This window comes from Cinclus cinclus, chromosome 5 (assembly GCF_963662255.1).
Source record: "Cinclus cinclus chromosome 5, bCinCin1.1, whole genome shotgun sequence".
NCBI lineage: Eukaryota > Metazoa > Chordata > Aves > Passeriformes > Cinclidae > Cinclus > Cinclus cinclus.
In genome coordinates this window covers 69,736,498-69,756,318 of record NC_085050.1, presented here as the reverse complement: position 1 = coordinate 69,756,318, position 19,821 = coordinate 69,736,498, and the positions used below count along the sequence as shown (strand labels likewise).

At 39.6% G+C, this 19,821-nt stretch overlaps 1 protein-coding gene across 8 annotated transcripts in view; it reads left to right on the top strand.

The window, feature by feature from the left end:
• BLTP1 (bridge-like lipid transfer protein family member 1) overlaps positions 1 to 19,821 on the top strand; it is an 86,403-nt gene that overhangs the window by 42,525 nt on the left and 24,057 nt on the right. For 6 of the 8 annotated variants that reach the window (XM_062493144.1, XM_062493141.1, XM_062493143.1 and 3 more), the window contains exons 32-52: positions 88 to 234; positions 569 to 696; positions 809 to 1,011; positions 2,397 to 2,594; positions 3,223 to 3,434; positions 3,671 to 3,822; positions 4,667 to 4,817; positions 5,662 to 5,814; positions 7,055 to 7,295; positions 7,882 to 8,030; positions 8,427 to 8,646; positions 9,297 to 9,455; positions 10,446 to 10,621; positions 10,714 to 10,889; positions 11,517 to 12,226; positions 13,366 to 13,593; positions 13,956 to 14,049; positions 15,044 to 15,094; positions 17,910 to 18,116; positions 18,226 to 18,464; positions 19,069 to 19,313. In XM_062493144.1, the coding sequence (XP_062349128.1) occupies positions 88 to 234; positions 569 to 696; positions 809 to 1,011; positions 2,397 to 2,594; positions 3,223 to 3,434; positions 3,671 to 3,822; positions 4,667 to 4,817; positions 5,662 to 5,814; positions 7,055 to 7,295; positions 7,882 to 8,030; positions 8,427 to 8,646; positions 9,297 to 9,455; positions 10,446 to 10,621; positions 10,714 to 10,889; positions 11,517 to 12,226; positions 13,366 to 13,593; positions 13,956 to 14,049; positions 15,044 to 15,094; positions 17,910 to 18,116; positions 18,226 to 18,464; positions 19,069 to 19,313 (4,239 nt within the window). The remainder of the gene's footprint in view (positions 1 to 87; positions 235 to 568; positions 697 to 808; positions 1,012 to 2,396; positions 2,595 to 3,222; positions 3,435 to 3,670; positions 3,823 to 4,666; positions 4,818 to 5,661; positions 5,815 to 7,054; positions 7,296 to 7,881; positions 8,031 to 8,426; positions 8,647 to 9,296; positions 9,456 to 10,445; positions 10,622 to 10,713; positions 10,890 to 11,516; positions 12,227 to 13,365; positions 13,594 to 13,955; positions 14,050 to 15,043; positions 15,095 to 17,909; positions 18,117 to 18,225; positions 18,465 to 19,068; positions 19,314 to 19,821) is intronic. The other 2 variants (XM_062493139.1, XM_062493140.1) reach the window with 2 other exon arrangements.

Below are 19,821 nucleotides of genomic sequence, written 5' to 3'. Positions count from 1 at the left end.
CTTCAATGCTAATTAATTATCCTGTTACTCCTGAGCTCAGCAACTCTTCAGTTTGTGCTAATAAATTATTTTTCTCCCCTCTTCAAGCTGTCTTCGAAGCAAGACATCAGAGGAACAAAAATAGACACCACCACAACAGGAACAACAAACCAGGGACCAGCACAGACCAATCTCTCACTTAAGCAAGATAATGTGACAATTAAAGGTCTTCAGGCCAATGTTACAGTTCCAAAGGTAACAATTTCTTTTTTTAGCCTGTCAGTAGTAAAGTGCCTCACAGAATGACCCTTATTTTTTGTCCCTGTTTGTTCCCCAAAAGCCGAAGCTGTGCATTTGTGCTAGAGAATTAAAGTTTTGAATTTTTGACCTGCTGGATTTTATGATGTAGTAGTTAAATATCAACCACTGTAGGGGTAACTGGCTGCCATGTCTTTAAATTATGTTCTGGGTGTGATGGTTTGATTTTTCTTTTTACTGAAAGTATAAGACAAGGTTGTATCAGAAATTAGTGAATAACGTAACATGCTTTTCTACATGTCTTTACTCTTTGATGGAATTTTATGTACAGGTGAACCTGTGTTTGCTACAAGCATCTGTGGATGAATCCCCAGGAGTTTGTTCCAGCAAAACCGTGACTCACGTTTCCTTAGTAGCTTTGTGTTTTGATAGAATTGCTACTCAAGTTCGTATGAACAGGTAGGAATAGTACATGTCACTATTTGTCATAAACTTCAGACATAGTTCATTTGATTGTTTTTCTTTATCTTGATATTTGCTTAATTATTTTTTCCTTCCTGGTATTGAAAAGGGGTATAGTTGAGGAGACTTCGAGCAATGCAGAAACTGGGAGGAATTCTGTCACATTTGATCGTTACATCCAAACCAGCAAAATGCAGCCCCAGTCTTCTGGCTCACTGAGATCCAATTCTGGAGCAGAAAAAGGAAAAGAAATTGCTGCTAAATTGAACATCCATCGTGTTCATGGACAGCTTAGAGGTCTTGATACAACAGGTATTAAACAATACTAAAGTGTAGAAATGTCAGTCTTAATACAAGCAAGTAGTTAGATTTGGTCTTGATCTTGTAGTTTGGTTGTAGATTTTTTTATCAACATAGATAAAAAGCTACTTGCACCCAGAGCTTTTGCAGATACTTGAAAGAGAAATTTGGCATGAATTGTTATTCCACGAAGTGCTAGATTTAAACTTAATCAAACGAAAACTGTCAATAAAAACTTGTAAGCAGTTTGTGTGGCAGATACGTTGCTGTGTAATTGTTGACCTGCACTACTGGAATTTGAGGCCTGATCTCCCTTCCTCCCAGCTCATCTCTTTTCAGCTACCATTTTTTGTCACCTCTTGCAGGGAATGAATTTCACTTACTTGCTTTCTTACTACTTTCTAACACTTCCAATAATGTGACTGTTGTACCAGCAATTTCAGCATGACAACCTGTAGATTTTAACTGACTCTAAAGCTGAAAATGAGATCTACTCAACTGTTACAGAAAAGCTTTCAAGAAGCTTTGAGTTAAATTTTTCTATAACTCCTGATCCTGGAAAAACTAACCAGGAAAAGATGACCAAAAGTAGACAGTGTTTTTGTTCAACTGCTTCAGTTTTGGTGGAATCTGTACCAGTTTTTACTCTGTTCCATTCAAGAACAGGAGGCTTTAGACATGAGTAAGTACTCTTTAAAGCCGGGACGATTTAAAAATACACAATGCATAAATGAAAAACAGAAAATCCCACTTCTGTGCAAAGATTAGTGAGCAAATGAAATGGGAGCAAACCAAAACCAGAGAACACTGAAATGCATACCTCCTTTTTTAATTAGTTATGGGTAGAATCTTAGCAGTAGTGAGTGCCCTGTGTCAGGTATGATGCAGACATTCAAGAGCACCAGTTTTGGTGTTCTAACTAAGAAAAGTCATCATCTTCTGTTTAAAAGGTTTGAGAAGAGCCTTTCTAAGGATTTTAGCATTTCCTGTTTACTTCACAAGTGGATGCAGTTACAAATTGGAGGCAAAGAGTAAGGATTAGAGAAGGGATATCAAGAGACTCAGTGTAGTTCTTTCTCTGAGGTACTTGACATTTAGGTATAAAATGATTTAAAATGTTGCTCAGTCCTTGTTTTATATTTTTTTAAATTTAAATATTATCCTGCCCATATTAACACACCAGGAGCAAGGCTTTTTTACCTTCTTTTTTTTCTTGCTCATGCTTCACGTTTCAACTTTTTTTTTCTCTCCCCCCCCCCCCCCCTCCCCCCACCTCCATTTGAGGAATACTAAAGGGATAACTCCCCCAAAACACTCTAAACTTCAGAGATCTTATGGAAGATGTAAAGTTTTTTTTCCATTTTGGAACAAAGTAGTAAATATGATTATTTTCACAGATATTGGAACTTGTGCAATAACAGCCATTCCTTTTGGGAAATCCAAAGTTCTTTTTACTTTGGAAGAGTTGGACGAGTTCACTTTTGTGGATGAAACGGATCAACAAGCTGTTCCAGATGTAGCTCGAATTGGTCCTAGTCAAGAGAAGTGGGGTTGGATAATGTTTGAGTGTGGAATTGAAAATCTAACCATAAAAGGTAAAGCTTTTCTAGGCTTTATATTATTTTATTCTATGAGATTACTGACAATTCTGTTGTTAGGTCCTCTGGCTTAGCAATTATTTGATTAGAAATTGTTGAATCTTTGTGATACTGAATAGTACGTGTCTGTGGTAAATAAATTTCATAGGTTATACCATAAAGACATTTTTAGTTGTAAGTATCACTAATAATAATTTCATATAAACTGGTCTCATCAGTTTCTGAATTTAAGGTTTTAATTAATGCTTTCACTGATCACTCAAATCCTCACTTTATCCTCAGGAAATGCATTACAGAGCCAGAGTTTTTCTGGAGGGAGGGGGAAGCTAGCTACACAAAGTAAAAAAAAAAAAATCTCACAGTGTAGATGTGTTATCTATCATCCAAGATACTTTTTTTTCAGAGAATAATATTTTAAAAGACTTTATCTGAGTTCTCTTCATCTACTTGTGGTACACCATCAGAAGCTTGAAACTGTCGTGATAAGTTGGTGAACAAAACAGTAATGCATCTTGTTTAACCAAAATCATGTGTATTTCTTTGCTTAAGTACAGATCTTTTCTATGGGGCTTAACTTAGAGCTGTCTGTATGCTGCCAACCTTTACAGTCTGGGTGTTTTTACAGGGGGAAGACAGTCTGGGGCAGTGCTGTATAACACATTTGGAGTCATGGGTAAATCAAGGGACACAGAGAGAGGCGGACTCCTTGCATCCAACAACTCTTCAGATTCCCCCACTGGTAGTGGCTACAACACTGATGTGTCTGAAGATAACCTCCCCTGTGACAGAATAAGTCCCTCTTCAGATATTAATGGAAATTCAGTTTCAGACGAGCAGGTATGTTCAAACTGGGTAGGAATGACTGGTCACTCATCCTGTTTGCTTAGACAGGCTCCCACTTTTCTGCAGGGTCCCTTGGAGAGGATTAGTGGACATCATTGGTTTATTTTTCTTCGCCTAAATTCCTATGAAGCGATTTTCTTATGAGCATAGTACAGTATGTTAGTGCCTTTAAGTGTAATAGTTTTGGAAGACAGTTTCCCTTCTAACTACGTAATTCCTTGTTTTTGAAGGATGAAGGTGTTGAATCAGATGATCTGAAAAAAGATATCCCCTTGATGCCTCCTCCCCCTGACTCCTGCAGCATGAAGTTGACTATCAAAGAAATTTGGTTTAGTTTTGCGGCTCCCACCAATGTGCGCTCCCCAGCCCATATATATTCAAGGTATGATTTTACCTGATATAAAAGAGAGAAAATGGAAGTTCTGCTTTGCTGAACTGCATTTGTATTTGGCAGGTTTTCAGTGGAATTTCAGTAATTTTTGAAGCTTCTTTGGAACTGATGACTTTGAGTTTGTGTATATCACAGTAAGACTTGCTTCAGTTTTTTACTGTTGTAATTTCTGTGGAAGTGCTGCTAGAAAACTGTGATTAAAAGAAGAAAGAAGGAAGAGTAGAAAACCCAAATGAAACAAAAAACCCTCACTGGCAGCTTCTGGTGAGATGTATGAGGGAGAAAGGCAGGGGAAGGTGTTTGAGTAGGTGAGATATTTGTGAAGAGAACACCTCAGTGCTTTTGGTATTCAACCTGATATCATCCATGATCTGGCTTGCCATTGCATTACAGAGTTCAAGATGTGTCTTTCTAAGATAGTTTTTCACACTGTGTATGTAGAATAAGCCAGATGTTTCAGTCTGACCATGCAGAGCCATAAGTTAGAAAATACCCTGCTGGTACTCTTGCCTCAGCCCTTTACCAAAAGTCCTTCATGCCATGTAACACTTCATGTGGGATTCAGTCAATGATGAGAATTTCAAACTCTATGATTTCAGTGGGGAATACAAATGGGAAAAGGAAGGACTAGCAGTAGCAAAAGTGTGAAGAACCATGAGTGTGTCAATCAGTAAAACAAAAATTGCCTCAAGATTCTTCTTGCCAGTTCTTGTTTTCTGGGCAGTAGATCTGTTTCTTACTTTGCATCCATGTCCCACATATTTGACTGTGGTTCATAACAGCACCAGAAAATCCTGTTCATTGCCTGTGAACATCCCTTTATTTATCTCCACAGGCAGCTGAACCTCCTGAGCACTGCAACGCCTGCAGTTGGTGCTTGGCTTGTTCCCATTGATCAAGTGAAGTCGTCATTAAATAAACTGGAAACTGAAGGAACCCTGCGAATCTGTGCTGTTATGGGGTGCATTATGACAGAAGCTCTAGAGGTAAATGACCTTTATAAAATCAGTGAGAATATCAGAACAGGACAGTGTGGTAGGCAATACATAATTTTTGATATTCTGGATGTTTTCGCTGGGCAACTTGGAGCATCTTTTGTGAACCTTTAGAACTGGTCACAGGAATTCACCAAAAACTTGTACTTGTGTTTCTTGTACACAAGTCTGAATTTGAGCTGTTACTGGTGAGGAAGTCTCACGTTTCTTATAGGAGTGCATCTCCAGGTAAAATAAGACTAAGAAGTATGGCTGTAGTGCCTGGTATATTTTGTGGATTATTTTTGTTTGCTGTTGGTTTGACTGGCACCATGTAGTGGGAATGTTCTGACGTGATACCCACACTGAGATTCTGTCTTGCCTAGTGGGATGGATGACCTGAATGAGATGCTGGTTTTCTGCTCTGCTCAAAAATTATCTTTTGCAGCAGTCTCTTCTTCATACCTCCCTTCCTGTTTCTTCTTCCTACCCACTTGGTAGCGTTAAACCAAATTAGAATAAGTGCCTGTTTTGTCTTTAACTAGGAATAATCTGTTCTTTGAAAATTTCAGCTGGCTTTGCATACATTTCTATTAGTCCAGATGTAACTTTTTAAGGCCTGCAATTTGAATTCAGGCTTTTCTTTTATTGCTTCATATAAATAAATATGCATCCAGAATGATTTTTCAGATGCAGTATTTAAAATAAGGTGGTTACCCATGAGGGTAGATCTTTGTTGCGGAATTTCAAAAAGGGATGAGAAGTTTGTTGTCTCATAGATTAAATCTTGTCATTGATGCTCTGTTTGCAACTGTGTTCACATGTTGAAAATGTTTTTATTTTTATTTTATTTTAGAATAAAAGTGTGCACTTCCCTCTAAGGAGCAAGTACAACAGGCTCACCAAATTGGCTCGTTTACTGCAAGAAAATCCTTCTTGTTTACTCTGTAATATATTGCACCATTACCTTCACCAAGCAAATTACTCCATTATTGAGGATGCCACTATGGTGAGTTACCCAGGAAAGTTGGAAATATCCCAGTCCCGTAGTGTCAAATATTCCAACTCTAGTGTCTTAAATTTGACAACAGTTTGAGGAAGGTTAACAAACCAGAAAAATCTAACTCAAACTCATCTGCATCTTTCAAGTGATAAGTAGATGTTATTTCTCTCATTTCATTTTCTTTGACTGCTGTTGTTGTCGTGACTTGTGTGTATATGCATAATGTTTATCAAATTATTTTATTAGTAAATATATGGGATCATAAGCTAAAAAGGCATGCCTTTAAAACTGTATATGGCTTTTAAAATCTGATTTCATTCCCTCTCTATCATATTTCAGTTGCCTTTTTATAAGATTTCATTTTTCATGGTTTTAAAATTGACGAAATCTCAGTTATTGGGGCATGTGCATGAACTGGTTAGTTTTTATCCAAATTCCCTCTTTGGAACTAGTTTTCATGTCTTGCAGAAACACTGGGGTAATGCAGGCAGCTTAGGGAATGAACTAGGATTGTGCAGACTTTAGGGTTTAAGAATTGAGTGTTTTTCTTGATGGCTTTATAATGTAAATGTCTAGATCATAGTGGGAAATAGTTATTTGAACAAACATCAGGCATAAGGGAGGAGTGTTTATTCCTGATTTAGTGTCATTTTCATAATCCAATTCCACAGCTGTCAGATTTGAATACTTTGGTTTTCAGCATATTCAGCTGAGAGCCAGTGATCAGGAATAGCACAGTTTGTGGCTCACATAGCACAGTTTGATTTGTGGTCAAAAAACCAAGCTTTTGTATTCTTTAGGACAATTCAGTGATGTAATCAAAACAATCCCTATATTTAGCCTCAGATTTATGTTCCTAAAATACTACTTATGAACAATAGAAAAAACAACCTTTTAATTTCAGTTCTGTTTGTACAGAGTTGCTATGAATCTTAGCCCATAGTTCAGAGCCTGATAATTACTCAAGTACTTTTTGCTTCATATTTAACAAACCTTCTTCCTATTGTTTATTTTTGGCCCCTTGGGCTAGATCCTCAGGTCATGTAGATAAATGTATTTACTGTGCTCATTGAAGCTGTAATTTTTATCTCTCAGCCCCTTGGCTTCTTGCTTGATGTGTTGTGATGCCAGCATATTTGTCATAAGCCTCTTAAGGACAGAGATTTGAGAGCTTTGACTTTTTCTCCCCTCCAGTTTACTTCAAAATGCTGTGATATGAATTTTTAATATTTTTTTTTATTTAAAGAGTGATGGCCTTCCTGCCTTAGTGACCTTAAAGAAAGGTCTTGTTGCCTTAGCAAGGCAGTGGATGAAGTTCATCGTGGTCACCCCAGCCTTTAAAGGAGTCAGCTTGCACAGACCAACCCAGCCAATGAAACTGCAGTCAAATGCCTGCCACGAGCATGAGGATGGCCTTGGACTGGACAATGGAGGGGGCCTTCAGAGTGACACGAGTGCTGATGGAGCAGAGTTTGAATTTGATGCAGGTATTCTCCATAAAAATTCATAGGGACCAGCAGACATTTGTATCTTAGTGTTAATGCTTGACACATCACAGTCTCCTTTCTTAGAATGATTAGACTTCTTTTTTTATATCACCTTTGTTCTGAGGCTGCTGCTAGCAATGTTAATTATAGTATTGCAATAATTAGTGCTTTTTCAGAGGAAAACCAAACAGGAGACCTCTCTTTCTTCACATCTTTTGTCTTTCTTTTTCCTTCACAAAATAAATCGTCTTAATTATTTGCTACCTTTCAATTAAAAGCCAGGCAGCAGTTAGCAGCTTTAAGAGAGCAAAGATGTTTGTGTGAGAAACGTGTATGTATGGAAGTTTTTGCTCCGTTCTCTCAAATATCTGTTTTGATGAAGCAGAAACACTTGGGATTATTAAACAAAACCCAGCAGACCCCTGTCTGGGTTCTTCTTATTTGTGTATAAGTCAGGCAGCACTGTGTAGGTGTGTGCCAGCACTTGGAAGTTCACTTGGAAGCTTGTAGATCAATGTGCCTGATAATAGATGATCTTGGTTCTCCAAATACATCTAAATGAGGAAAACTGTTTGCTTGGCTGCAGCTACTGTGAGCGAGCACACGATGCTCCTGGAAGGGACAGCCAATCGCCCTCCCCCTGCCAGCGCCTCCTCCGGGCCTGTCACTGGGGCTGAGATCATGAGGAAGTTGTCCAAGACTCACACTCACAGTGATTCTGTGCTGAAAATAAAGGTGAGTGCACAGGCCTGGCCACCAGGGCAAAGGGGGTTGTAGGTGCCATGTTCAGAAGCAGTTGTGCAGCTGCAGATGAATAAATGCATGTAAAAGTGACTACAGCACGTGGAAGCTCTGCTGCAGTTGGTCTGTGTTCTACATCTGTTCTTTGTTGTTTTTCTTGCCAATTAACTCAGTGTGCATAATTTAAGGATGTGCCCTAACCTTTATAGCCTTTGATCTTTTATTTATGGCAGCAGAAACAAGGATTTAACTATGGTGATACAAAATTGTAGATTGGCAAAGTTTTCCAGTAACTTGTAAAATTATTGTGTTCCAACCTTATATTCAGACCAAATGTTGTTTTGTTTTTTGCAGTTCCCATGGTATTTCATTCATTTCTTCTGCTCACAGGGCATCCATCCATATCACTCCTTGAGCTACACCAGTGGAGATACAGCTACGGATTCACCAGTGCACGTTGGCCGCTCCGGAATGGGAGTCAGGGAAAGTCCAAGGAAAGAAAGTCTGCTCAGCTATCTCACTGGGAGCTTTCCTAGCCTGCACAATCTTTTAGAAGGGACTCCTCAAAGAAGTTCAACTGCAGTTAAAAGTAGTTCTTTAACAAGAACAGGTATGATGTAGCATAAAAAAGTATGATTTAGCATAACCAGGTACGATATAGCATAATTTGAGTCTTTTTGAATGAATAAGGAAGTAACCATTTTTTATTTGTTTATTCTTGACCTTGTAAGTAGCTCAAAAAGAGAGCTGAAACTGATATTTCAGTAACTTAGTTTGCATATGATAAATTGCAGATTTTTAGTAATGGTCTTTTCAACAAATTTTTAGAACCTTGAAACATTGGAGCATTTATGCTCTGTATTATTTTTCAGAGTGTATTGTTACCACTTTTTCTTTACATGTAAATTACATACTGTATATGATACTTTATTTTCTCTAAAACCTCTCTCCTTTGCTGAAAGGGACCAAAATATTGTTTGGAAAAAAAGGTATTTTGGTTTCTTAAAGACTCCTTTCCTCTAATTAACGGTGGAGATGAGCAAATGCAAATCCATGTCTAGTGCAACATCCATTAGTGCAATGTATACCTTCTGTAGTAGCACCCATAGTGCTGTTGGACACATAATTTAGTGGAATAAACCTTGACAATTAAGCTGATTTTTTACAGTTTATAGGTGTTGTCAGTGAAATTGTGCCGTGTTCCTTGTTTTTGCTGACTTGGATGCAAGAAATGCTGAAGTTTCTGCTTAATCTGCACAGGAAATACTGTGGCCACAGACATGCTGTCTGAGCACCCTTTGCTGTCTGAGCCCTCCTCTGTGAGTTTCTATAACTGGATGTCCAATGCCGTGGGCAACAGGGGAAGTGTTGTACAGGAAAGTCCAGCCACCAAGTCTGGGCACAACAGCCTTCCAACAGGTATTGCTGATTTGTAGCTGAGTTCCAGATGGTTCTGGGTTGGCTGTGCCTGTGTTTGCCACATTCTGACTGGAAGTAATTGAGGGAGTGATTTATGTACAACAGAACTTAATTGGTTCAAAGTATTACTTGTGGGACTTGCCTGCTACCTGGAAAATGAAAAGATGGGATTTAAGCAAAACTGCTGTTTTCTTTTGCCTCACCCTGCCTCCAAAAATTTAGCTTTTTCTTACGTTTGGAGCTGTCAGTGTGGCTACTAAAACCATGTGTAGCTGCCAAAAGTGAAGCCATGAAATCATCTCATTGCCGAGTTACTTAATTTTGTTGGCTGTTTTTGATCTAATTTGCGTATGCTTATTTTGTGATTTATGCATTGGAATCCTTGCTCTTTCTCAGTTCAATTTTGAGACTAAACAAACATGTGTTTTGAGAGTAATGTAGGAATGGGTTAAGTGGTGTAAGGAAATAAAGAAAGAAATACCTTTCTGAAAGTCTTAGGTGAATTAAAGAAGGAGATGTGTAACATTTTATTGCGGCTCATTTTTTTTTTCTTTTGCCCTGTTATCATCCAGACTTTTCATTGTGTGTCTTAATTTTCTTTTTCACTAACACTATACTCGATTTTTTTTTTCTCCTTCAACGGTGCTATATTTATCTTAGGCAATAAGAAGTTGTTTTAGTTTTTTTTAGCATTGAACCGATAGTCTGATCCTACCAACTTCATTGTGCTGTATGTGTTGCTGAACTGTTCTGGCTCCTTTGTAAACTGGAATGTGTTTCTCTGCAGAAGAGCTCTTCTCAAATTTCAATGGACAATCTCTACCTGTTCCAGCAATATTAGGCTGTTTCTTTATCCTGAATGCCACCTTTCTGAGGTTGCGGACCTCACTGTGGCTGGTTTATCTGTATAAATAATCTTGCTGAATTAATCAAGTCAGTGGTGGTAAGATTTGCTGTGGTGTTAGTGTTCCATGGGTCTTTATTTTCCAGGTGTGGCACCCAATCTTCCTACTATCCCCTCTGCTTCAGACTTCAACACAGTTCTGTCCAGCGACCAGAACACCCTGGATGGCACCCACTCGCAGCACAGCACCAGCCAGGATGACATTGCAGGAGTAGAAGAGGGCAACCAAGGCTTTCCTGCTGTCCAGCTGGCAGATGCGCAGGTAACTGGGATTGCACATCCCCAGATGATGAGCAAGAGCGTGGAAATAATCAAGGCCTTCGTAACTAAACGCGGGTGGATTTTGTTTTGCAGGTGGTTTTCAAACCTCTGCTGAGTTACACAGGTATTCAGTCGCAGGATGCGATGCCCCTGTGCTACAGGATGTACTTTGGAGAGTACCTCTCTTTCTCAGGAACTCTGGACTGCCTCAGAGCAGATATTGTTGATTCGGACACAGCAAAGGAAAGGAAAAGCAAGCGAGCCCGAAGGTATGATGAGATGTAAAAATACGTATGTTGGCTAAAGAACAGAAATTAGGGTTTTCATGTGGTGGCAGATTTCCAAATCACTTCCATTGGATAAGAAGAAGCCCTTTATTCTTCTAATCTTTCACTTTGTCTTCTTGTTAAAATACTATTTTTAATCTTCCTGTGGAATGGTTTGGGAATTGTAACTGTTTGAATCTCAGCTGCTTCTGAAAAATGGAGGCTGGGGAAGGGGGGAGAGCTGGTGGGAGTAGTAGTGGTGGTGAGGCAATTTGAGTGGCTCTGAAATGGTGTTTAATTATTAATCCTGTAAATAATAATGATGTGACTTTTTTGTGAAAATGCTCAATCTTCCCTCAGACCAGTGTTGGGCAGAGCTTTAGGACAGAATGGAATGTTTGCATGCCAAGCTAGGTTCCACAGAACTGGATGACTTTTATGTTAGTAGCACATAGTATGAAACTGTAAAAGTTCATTTTATTATATTTACAACTGTGGTAAAACGGTGACGTCCTAAGGGAAATACAAGGCTGGGTTCAGTAAATTAGATGTAAGCTGTGTAAAAATGCATTTGACTCTCACTCTGATACAAAGCAACTCAGTAGTAACTTGTACCTCTCCCTTCCTTAGGCAAGGAGCTGTCAATCTTCCTCCTCTGGAATTCAAACCAGCTTTGATGTTGGAGACTTTCAGCATTAGTGCTGTGGTGATGGAGAAGTCCATGTGCACCCCCCACCAAAACTCCACCAATGCCCTTTCCTTCCATGACTTGAACAAGCGCTACTACAACACCTTCCACTGCAACTTCACCATTTCCTGCCAGTCCATCAGCCAGCACGTGGACATGGCCCTGGTGAGGCTCATCCACCAGTTCAGCACCATGATTGATGACATCAAGGCCACTCAGACAGACATCAAACTGAGCAGGTACACGGCCGGCTCGGCCTCTCCGACCCCCACCTTCAAAACGCGCAAGCACCGGGACTTCCGCTCCTCGGATTTCAGCCGCAGCTCCCGGGGGAGCCTCAACGGGGGCACCAGGGTGAACAACACCAAGAGCAAGAGAGCAAACAACGACAACAACAAGAAGGAGTCCAGGAACAAGAATTCCCTGGGGAGGTCGGAGCGAAGGACTTCCAAAGTGTCCAGGAAAGGCTCCAAAGATGTGGTTGACCACGTGACAATCCATATGGATGACTCCGATTCCATTACCGTGTCGGAACAGAGCGAGCCCTCTGCAGAGTGCTGGCAAAATATGTATAAGCTACTGAACTTCTACTCACTCATTTCTGATCCAACTGGCATCTTAGAAAAGTCTTCTGAAACTTTTGGGCCAACAGGTAAAGTGGTTCATGACCCCAAATAATTGAGTGCGTGTGCTTTTGTTCAAAAGGGATGTTCCAAAATTTGGTTGTGAGGTGGATTTTGAGAGTTGTTCACCCCATCTAACTTGGATCCGAGGGGCAAGTGGTTAGGATGGAGAGGAGCTTTTGATTAGTTCACCAAGATGATGTACCAAAGAAACGCTCAACTTTTCTCACTAATTTTGTAGTATGGATTGAATTTGTTCCTCTGAGGTGCTATTTTGTATTCAAGGGACTACTGGAAATGCTGTTTATTATCATTCTGTGAAAACATGCAAGTATGTGCATAAGCCATTTAGGAGACAGTTTCTGCCTCAGGAATGACTGATAGGAAAAAAAACCTGTAAACCTTTTTGTGAGAGCAGGAAAAGTGAAATACTGATTTTCATGAAATTCCACAAAAGTTACAGATGTTTGGGTCATAATTTCACCTAAAATCTTGAGATCTGGTGTAATTATTGCTATTTCCAGTGTGTTTCAGCACACCAGAGTAAATCTGAAAGCTGACTTTGTATTGTTCTTTTTGTTGCTGAATTTAGGTTGCTGTGAATATGCAGGGGATGGTATAGTTGCTCTATAGCTGTATAGTTTGGATTTCTTTTAACCCTAGAATGAAATCTATGGAAGTCTCAAATGAGAACTTTTGTTAAACAGAGGCTAGTGTCTTTCATGCACAGAATATCATATCCACAGTTACAATATCTGCACGAAATATGAATTTTCTTACACTGTTTTTAGCCTCCTGAGTGTTGAAAAGGAAAACTTGCTCATCCAAAACAGATGATCGGAAAATAAACGGGACCATTGGAAGCTGTCAGGGCGTTTTTCTGGTACAACAATAAAATCTGATCATAACAAATAGTTATATAGGGTACATAAGAGCATATCTATGAATAAGAATGACACCACATGATTAATTATTGTCTTCATCATGTCTTGGATTTGCTTCAGTTGCAGTGGTATTGGGGTGGGGCGAACGAAGTGCAGATCGTTTTCCTGAACAGTTTTCTTGACACAAAAGCTCCGTGATCCTTGGTTTGAAATGCAAATATAAATGGGATCCACCAAGGATTTATTATAGATAAAGCCTTAAATAACTGCTGGTGTTGCTGTAGGTGTTCGAAGCCCCACTGAGCCTGCCTGCAGGGTGGTGTTTGAGAACGAGCAGGAGAACGGGCGCAAGCGCAGCCTGGTGACCTCGGAGCCCCAGCATGTGACCCTCATTGTCTTTGGGATTGGCATGGTGAACAGAACCCACCTGGAGGCTGACATTGGTGGCCTCACCATGGAATCTGAGCTGAAGAGAATCCACGGCAGCTTCACCCTCAAAGAGAAAATGAAAGGTGGGATGAGCTCCTGAATTAAATTCGCTGGCAATTTTATATGTTCATGTGCACATGTAATACGTGTATGTGTAATAGAATAGTATTTAGCAAGTTCTTTTAAAAGCTGTTACTAGGATTTAAGGATTTTAAAAGGATGCAAGATTTTCAGAAAGTGCCAGGGAGGAAATTCTCTTTGAAGACAGTCACTGATTTTCAAAAGCTTTCTTCTTGGTACAGTTGATAGTTGGCCTCACTTAATGTGACTGCTAAAGCTGTAATTTTTCAGTTATTTTCCTGCTGCAAGCTTTTTAAAAGCAGCAAGCATACCTGAAGTACTGTACTGACTGAAATGCTGTTAAACATATTTTTTTTTCCTAAAGATGTGCTACACCAAAAGATGACTGAGACATGTGCCACTGCTCACATAGGAGGTGTCAATATTGTCCTGCTGGAGGGAATTACCCCAAATATCCAGTAAGTAGGAAGTCTCACAGTTTAAATTGTTCAAGTTCATAGAAGTGGTTTGAGTTGTACTCTTTCTCTTATGCTTCTGATTCCTTTTTGAAACTTGTAGGTTCAAACCATATGAGGTTTGTAGGGAGTAGTTAATCTACTGATGTTAATTATTCCTGTTTAAAAGCTGTAGTGTTTGTTTAATAGATATATTTTTCACCTCTCATGATGCATCATTCTTTGTTCTCTCATGTAATTTTGCAGTTCTAATATCCCTTCTCCACCCTTTATATAATTGACAAAACTTGGCAGGGAAGGGGGGAGAGAGCCACTTCCTGTGCACGAACACTGTCAACCACTTGCTCAGCATCCATATTGTTCTGGCTTTTTAATTTCTGCCAGGTTCGCAGACTCAAAAAGCCCATGCATTATTTTAATTTGTTCCCAGCTGCATCTCTTTCTGTTTGAGTTGCAGAATGAGCTGAACCACACTTCTTTGTAGCACAGATCACCCTCACACAGTCTGGGTGTTAGCTGGGTAACCCTCAGTATGTGGATTGGTCTTGGAACATGACTCTAAGAAAGGGGCTAAACAATGTCACTTGAGTTTCTCTCTCCTTTTAATTCCTGAGTAGGATGGAGGATGCTACATAGAAATTAAAACTTAAAAGAATTATAAAATTTTCTCAGCTAAATAGCTTCCAGTAAGTTTGTTTCAGAGGGATAAATAACAGTTCCAATCTGACAGTCATGAAGGGTTTCTGAAGGTGACCGAAGCTCTTCATGTCTGTTTAACATAGAGGGGGAGGGTACAAAAAGAAATGGGGGAAATAATGATCAATCTGAAAAACAAGAACAAAGGACAAACATGAGCAAAACCAAAACTTGGTAATTTGGAAAATAAATGTCATATTGTGGGTTACAATTAAATTAACTGACTAATTTTGCATGAATGTTTATTCTTTATTTGCTTTGTTTTTGTTTTTCTTGCTTTCTCTTCAATCTTCATCTGTAGACTGGAGGATTTTCCTACATCTCCTACAAGCACAGCCAAACAAGAGTTTCTGTATGTCATATTACTATGTTTAATAGTCTTGCAATTAAATCTGTGTTGTGTAGCTAATGGCTGCATTCCTACTGTGTGTGATTGTGGAGGCAGATGTTGAATGCATTTTAGTTTAACATCTGGTATTACCCAGATGAGGTTTTTTTTAATGAAGCCTACCTAAATACCTGCCTAAAAAACCCCCTTGTCAGTGTTAGCAATGTAGTTTTAGGGGCTGCTATTGCGCTGCACTCACTACTGTAATGTTAGAATGGGTTTCACTGCCCCTTAAGTTCTTTAGACCTGCTTCTGTACTTATTTTAATGAGCTGAAATACTGTTGATAAATGTAAGGGAACACAGAGGTGAGATTTACTCTGGAACTACTGAGCTTGGAGTGGTAGCTGTGGTGTCATCATGAGTAGGGCCATTCCTTTTTGTCTTTATTTCCTTGTTGCTGGTTTAACTCCCAGGCGTGCTGACGATCTGTGTGTGTGGGTGCACGTCTCCTCTCTCACAGTGTCTGTTTATTCAGTGTTGTGATAATACAGAATTAACTTAAAATGTCCTTTTAGCTCTGGAAGGAGAGGTGATGGACTGTAAAATTGCAAGTGACGTAGGGAAATATTGGGATTTCTGTTCCTTTTTGTCTGGTAGCAGCGTTGAACCAGTGCATCACAGAGTTGTTGAATTCGCTGCCATATGATGTGGTCAACAAAAATACAAATGATCAAAAGCATTGCATACATCAGTGTAGGATAGGTCTGGTGGTGAGTCATGAACACAATGCAGCCTCTGGCTTAGAAAGTAAACTCCTTTTGGCTGGAATTAAGGGAAGGATCCCTTTACTCACGCCTCAGGTATCTGCTGCTGCCTGGGTTTTCAGGGTGTGCTATGGGCCCCTGCTGACATTTCCTCCCACCCCCACCTTTTACAACATTCCCAAAAATTTAAGTACTGGTCTTATAGTCATTTCTATAGTGGGACGACGACTTTTTATCACAATTTTTTCTGGAGAGTGATCACTTACAGTATTGATGTGAGAATATTGAGTTCTTTCTGGAAGCATTATTGGTGTATAACTTAAATAATAATGAATGATTTTATTGAGATACACCTGTAAAACATCTGGTTGTATCACTGTAGGTAAGCAAGCTGCAGGTCTTTAACAATAAATGGATAGCCAGACAGTTGTTCCACTGTCGTTTCATTCTGTCATGGAAGTAGGTTTTTTTGTAGGCAAGCAGTGGTGAAATTAATTTGTTGCATGAAATATGGAGAAAAGCATAATTAATTTTGCTGATTTTTTTTCTCCTGCAACAGCTATGCTGGTGTAATACATTTTTAATACAGGAAATATTTAAAATGGTTTGAATACAGTAATATTTTGTTTTAGATGGAGATGAAAATGTCTTCTTGATTGGCTTCTCAACAGTTTTGAGTCAGAATGTTAGCAGGAAGAGGGTAGGAAATGTGCAAACATTAAGAGAAATGATAATGTTTTTCTTTTGAAGAGTTGGATTGAAACAATTCTGGCCATTTCTTAAGTAATGTTTATTTGTATACTGTTTTTCTGAAAATTGTTGTGAATTGTTTCTTCCTTCATCACATGTTTTGAAATAATTTCTTCTTGACAGTCTGCCCTAAAATATTACTTCTGAGCTGCTTTAGGTCATTGAATCTCTTGTGTAGCTGTGAAAATCTGAGAATGTTCCTTGAACTTCAGTCAATTAATTTGCTGTTGATAGGCCAGTGGTTGTCTTACAGTGCTGTGTATTTCTTGATTATAAGCAGAAGGGTGATGTCTTTTTTTTTTTTTTTTTTTTTTGGTTTATATTTCCACATCTGGGTTGCTTTGGGCTTGCTGATATTTTAACATAAGAATAAGAGGATATATTACTTAGAGAATGGAGTTCATAGAATATTGTCTCTTTCACCATGAGACCAAACTGTTTATAAACAATTTAAATAAGATGCAAAAGGTGTTTTAGTTATAGCCCTTGAAATATAGTGTTTGAGAAACTTTCATTGAATGTTTCAATTTTATAGTCTATTTTTCAGCCATTTTAGTTGAGGTTTTGTATCCTGACAACTACATGTCCTTCTTTTTGAGGCTGTAATTCTGTGTTTGCTGTCTAATACACTTCCATTGAGTAACCCTCCAGGAATTGACCATAGAAACATTAATGTGTTGCCCCAGTATATTTTTTAATAGGAGCTAAGTGAATTCTGCTATGCCAAAATTCTGTTACGACATTTAAAACTGTCAGCTTAGTGCAGTTATATTTTTATCTTGGGTAACGATTGTGAACCATATCCTCCTCAGCATTAAAAAAAAAGTTTAGATGATGTGTTTTGGAACCATCTGTTTGAATTAAACATCAGTATTGATTTACAAATTTGTCTATCACATGCTCTGTATTTACTGTTAAGTACTTCCTCCAGTGACCTGTTTGGATGCAAAACTCAGATTTGACTTTTTCCCAAAAGGATGATTCATCCTTATTCCTGAACAGGAGTTGAAATGGAAGGCTCATTTTTGTTTCTGTGTGTGTGTGAAAATTTGTCTGTCTATGTGCAGCCTGGTGTGTGTGCACTGAAATGGCCTTACTTTAGGCAAGAATAGCAGTTTTGAACAGGTGTTTTTGCCATGCATGACGTGTAGTTCCCTTAAGTGTGGCATGTAGTGAGTGCATCTGTGCGTAAAGTGAAATAAAAAGCAATGTGGGTGTAGTTGACAAACAAAGTTATTTCAAAATTCAGGTTGCACTTAAAAACTCAGTTTAACCTACAACTGGCAGGGCGCACGAATGACCGCTGTTCCCTTTTGCTGTCAGAACTGTGGTGAAGTGCAGCATTGCCAAATCCCAGGCCCTGTACAGCGCCCAGAGGGGGCTGAAAACCAACAACGCCGCCGTGGTGAAGGTGGGGGCCATCAGCATCAACATCCCGCAGCACCCGGCCACGCTGCACAGCATGATGGTGCGCAGCTCCCACCAGCTCTCCAAGCAGATCTCCGACCTCATCCGCCAGCCCTCCACCGCGTGAGTGCTCCCAGCTCCCGCCCGCTCACGGGCTTTGGCCGCCTCCGGTATCCGTGGCGCAGCCGTGGGTTAACGGGGAGGGTTTCCTGCTCTTTGTCTCGGTCCGCAGCCCCCAGCCGGCCAAAGAAGATGTGGCGACTCCTCTGCCCTCTGAGAAGACTCCAACGAGCGTCAATCAAACCCCGGTTGAAACAAATGAGTTCCCGCAGCTGCCAGAAGGCTTGGAGAAGAAGCCCATAGTGCTGAAGTTCAGTGCCATGATAGATGGGATTGCTATTGGAGCGGCGCTCCTGCCCTCCCTGAAGGCGGAATACAAGATGGGAAGAATGAGGAGTCATGGAATGACAGGTAACAGTTCTCTGGAACTTTACCAACATGGCTGCTTTTAGTTTGGCCTTCCTACAAGCATCCAGAGGCATACAGTGGTTCTGCTCAGTTACGGCTAGAGCTTTGAATCTGTTGCCATCAGCTTTTTTTTTTTTTTTTTTAATCAGTCAGATGGGCCCATGTAGAGAAGTTACACTGTGGTTGTTGCAGACAATTAATTCCCAGAGGCAGAATGCATGAGCGCATGAAGACATGGATACATTCATATATAGCACCTTCCCAGGAAGCTTCCCTCTAGCTGCCAGAACAAGTTTATGATCTTTGGTTAATTGAATTCTAATTTGTGATGCTGCTTGAGAGTAGTCTCGTAGGGTCTCTGTACACTCCAGGTGGTTTGTATGACTCTCTTCTCAGTCTTACTAGTGCGGAGTCTTTGTTTTCTTTAGAAATTAAGGCAACCCAAAATTGTGTGGGTGGTTATTTATAGTTGTTTAGGTTTGTGCACTTCAACAAGATTTTAAACATTTCAATTTTTTTTTGTTCAAAAACTGTTCCTAAGCTTAATGACAAATAAGAGATTCTCTTCTCAGTTCACACTTTTTCTTTCCCCGCCTTTCTTTTACAGGCGCCCAGACCAGATTTAATTTTGAACTTCCAAACCACAGACTGCGCTTCACCTCAAAAGTTTCTGCCACTGACATGTCAACCATTCCTCCTTCGGCCAGTCTCAACCTGCCTCCTGTCACCATGTCAGGGAAATACATCATGGAAGAGCATGACACTTATTCTGACCAGATCTGGAGCATCGATGAGCTCCCTGCCAAGCAAGGCTACTACCTACAGGGGAACTACCTGCGCTGTGTGGCTGAGGTAGCTCTTGAAGGCTGCACTCATCTTTGAGAACTTATTTCCCTTCTGTTACAATTCTTTCTGTGCATCTTGACTTTTTTTTTAACAATCTACCTCCTCCAGAACTCGCAGGTTTACAGGTTGAATCCAAATACTGAAAGAAAAACTGGAAAACTGTTTATTGTTTTGTAGCTGTTTTGTTTTGTTTTTTTGTTTTTAGACAGCTCCATAAGCGGAATAATGACATGACATAGAACCTTAATGATAAAAAATTTTCTGCTTGACACAGAGTGTTCTGTTCAGAGGTTCTACTTGAATGCCGATTTCCATAGTTAATTTTCTTAGAGAGAAAAGGGATGCTGCTTAAAATAAACTTACCTGCCGGGGAAAAGCAGGGCATTTCTACTAACTAATTTTTTAGTCAGGAGAATAGTCTGGCATATTTGTAATTGAGAATTCTGATGTTTGCAGCTAAAAGTAAAAAAACCTGAAAATCGACTCTTCTTAAAACTTAAGATTTATTCTCAAA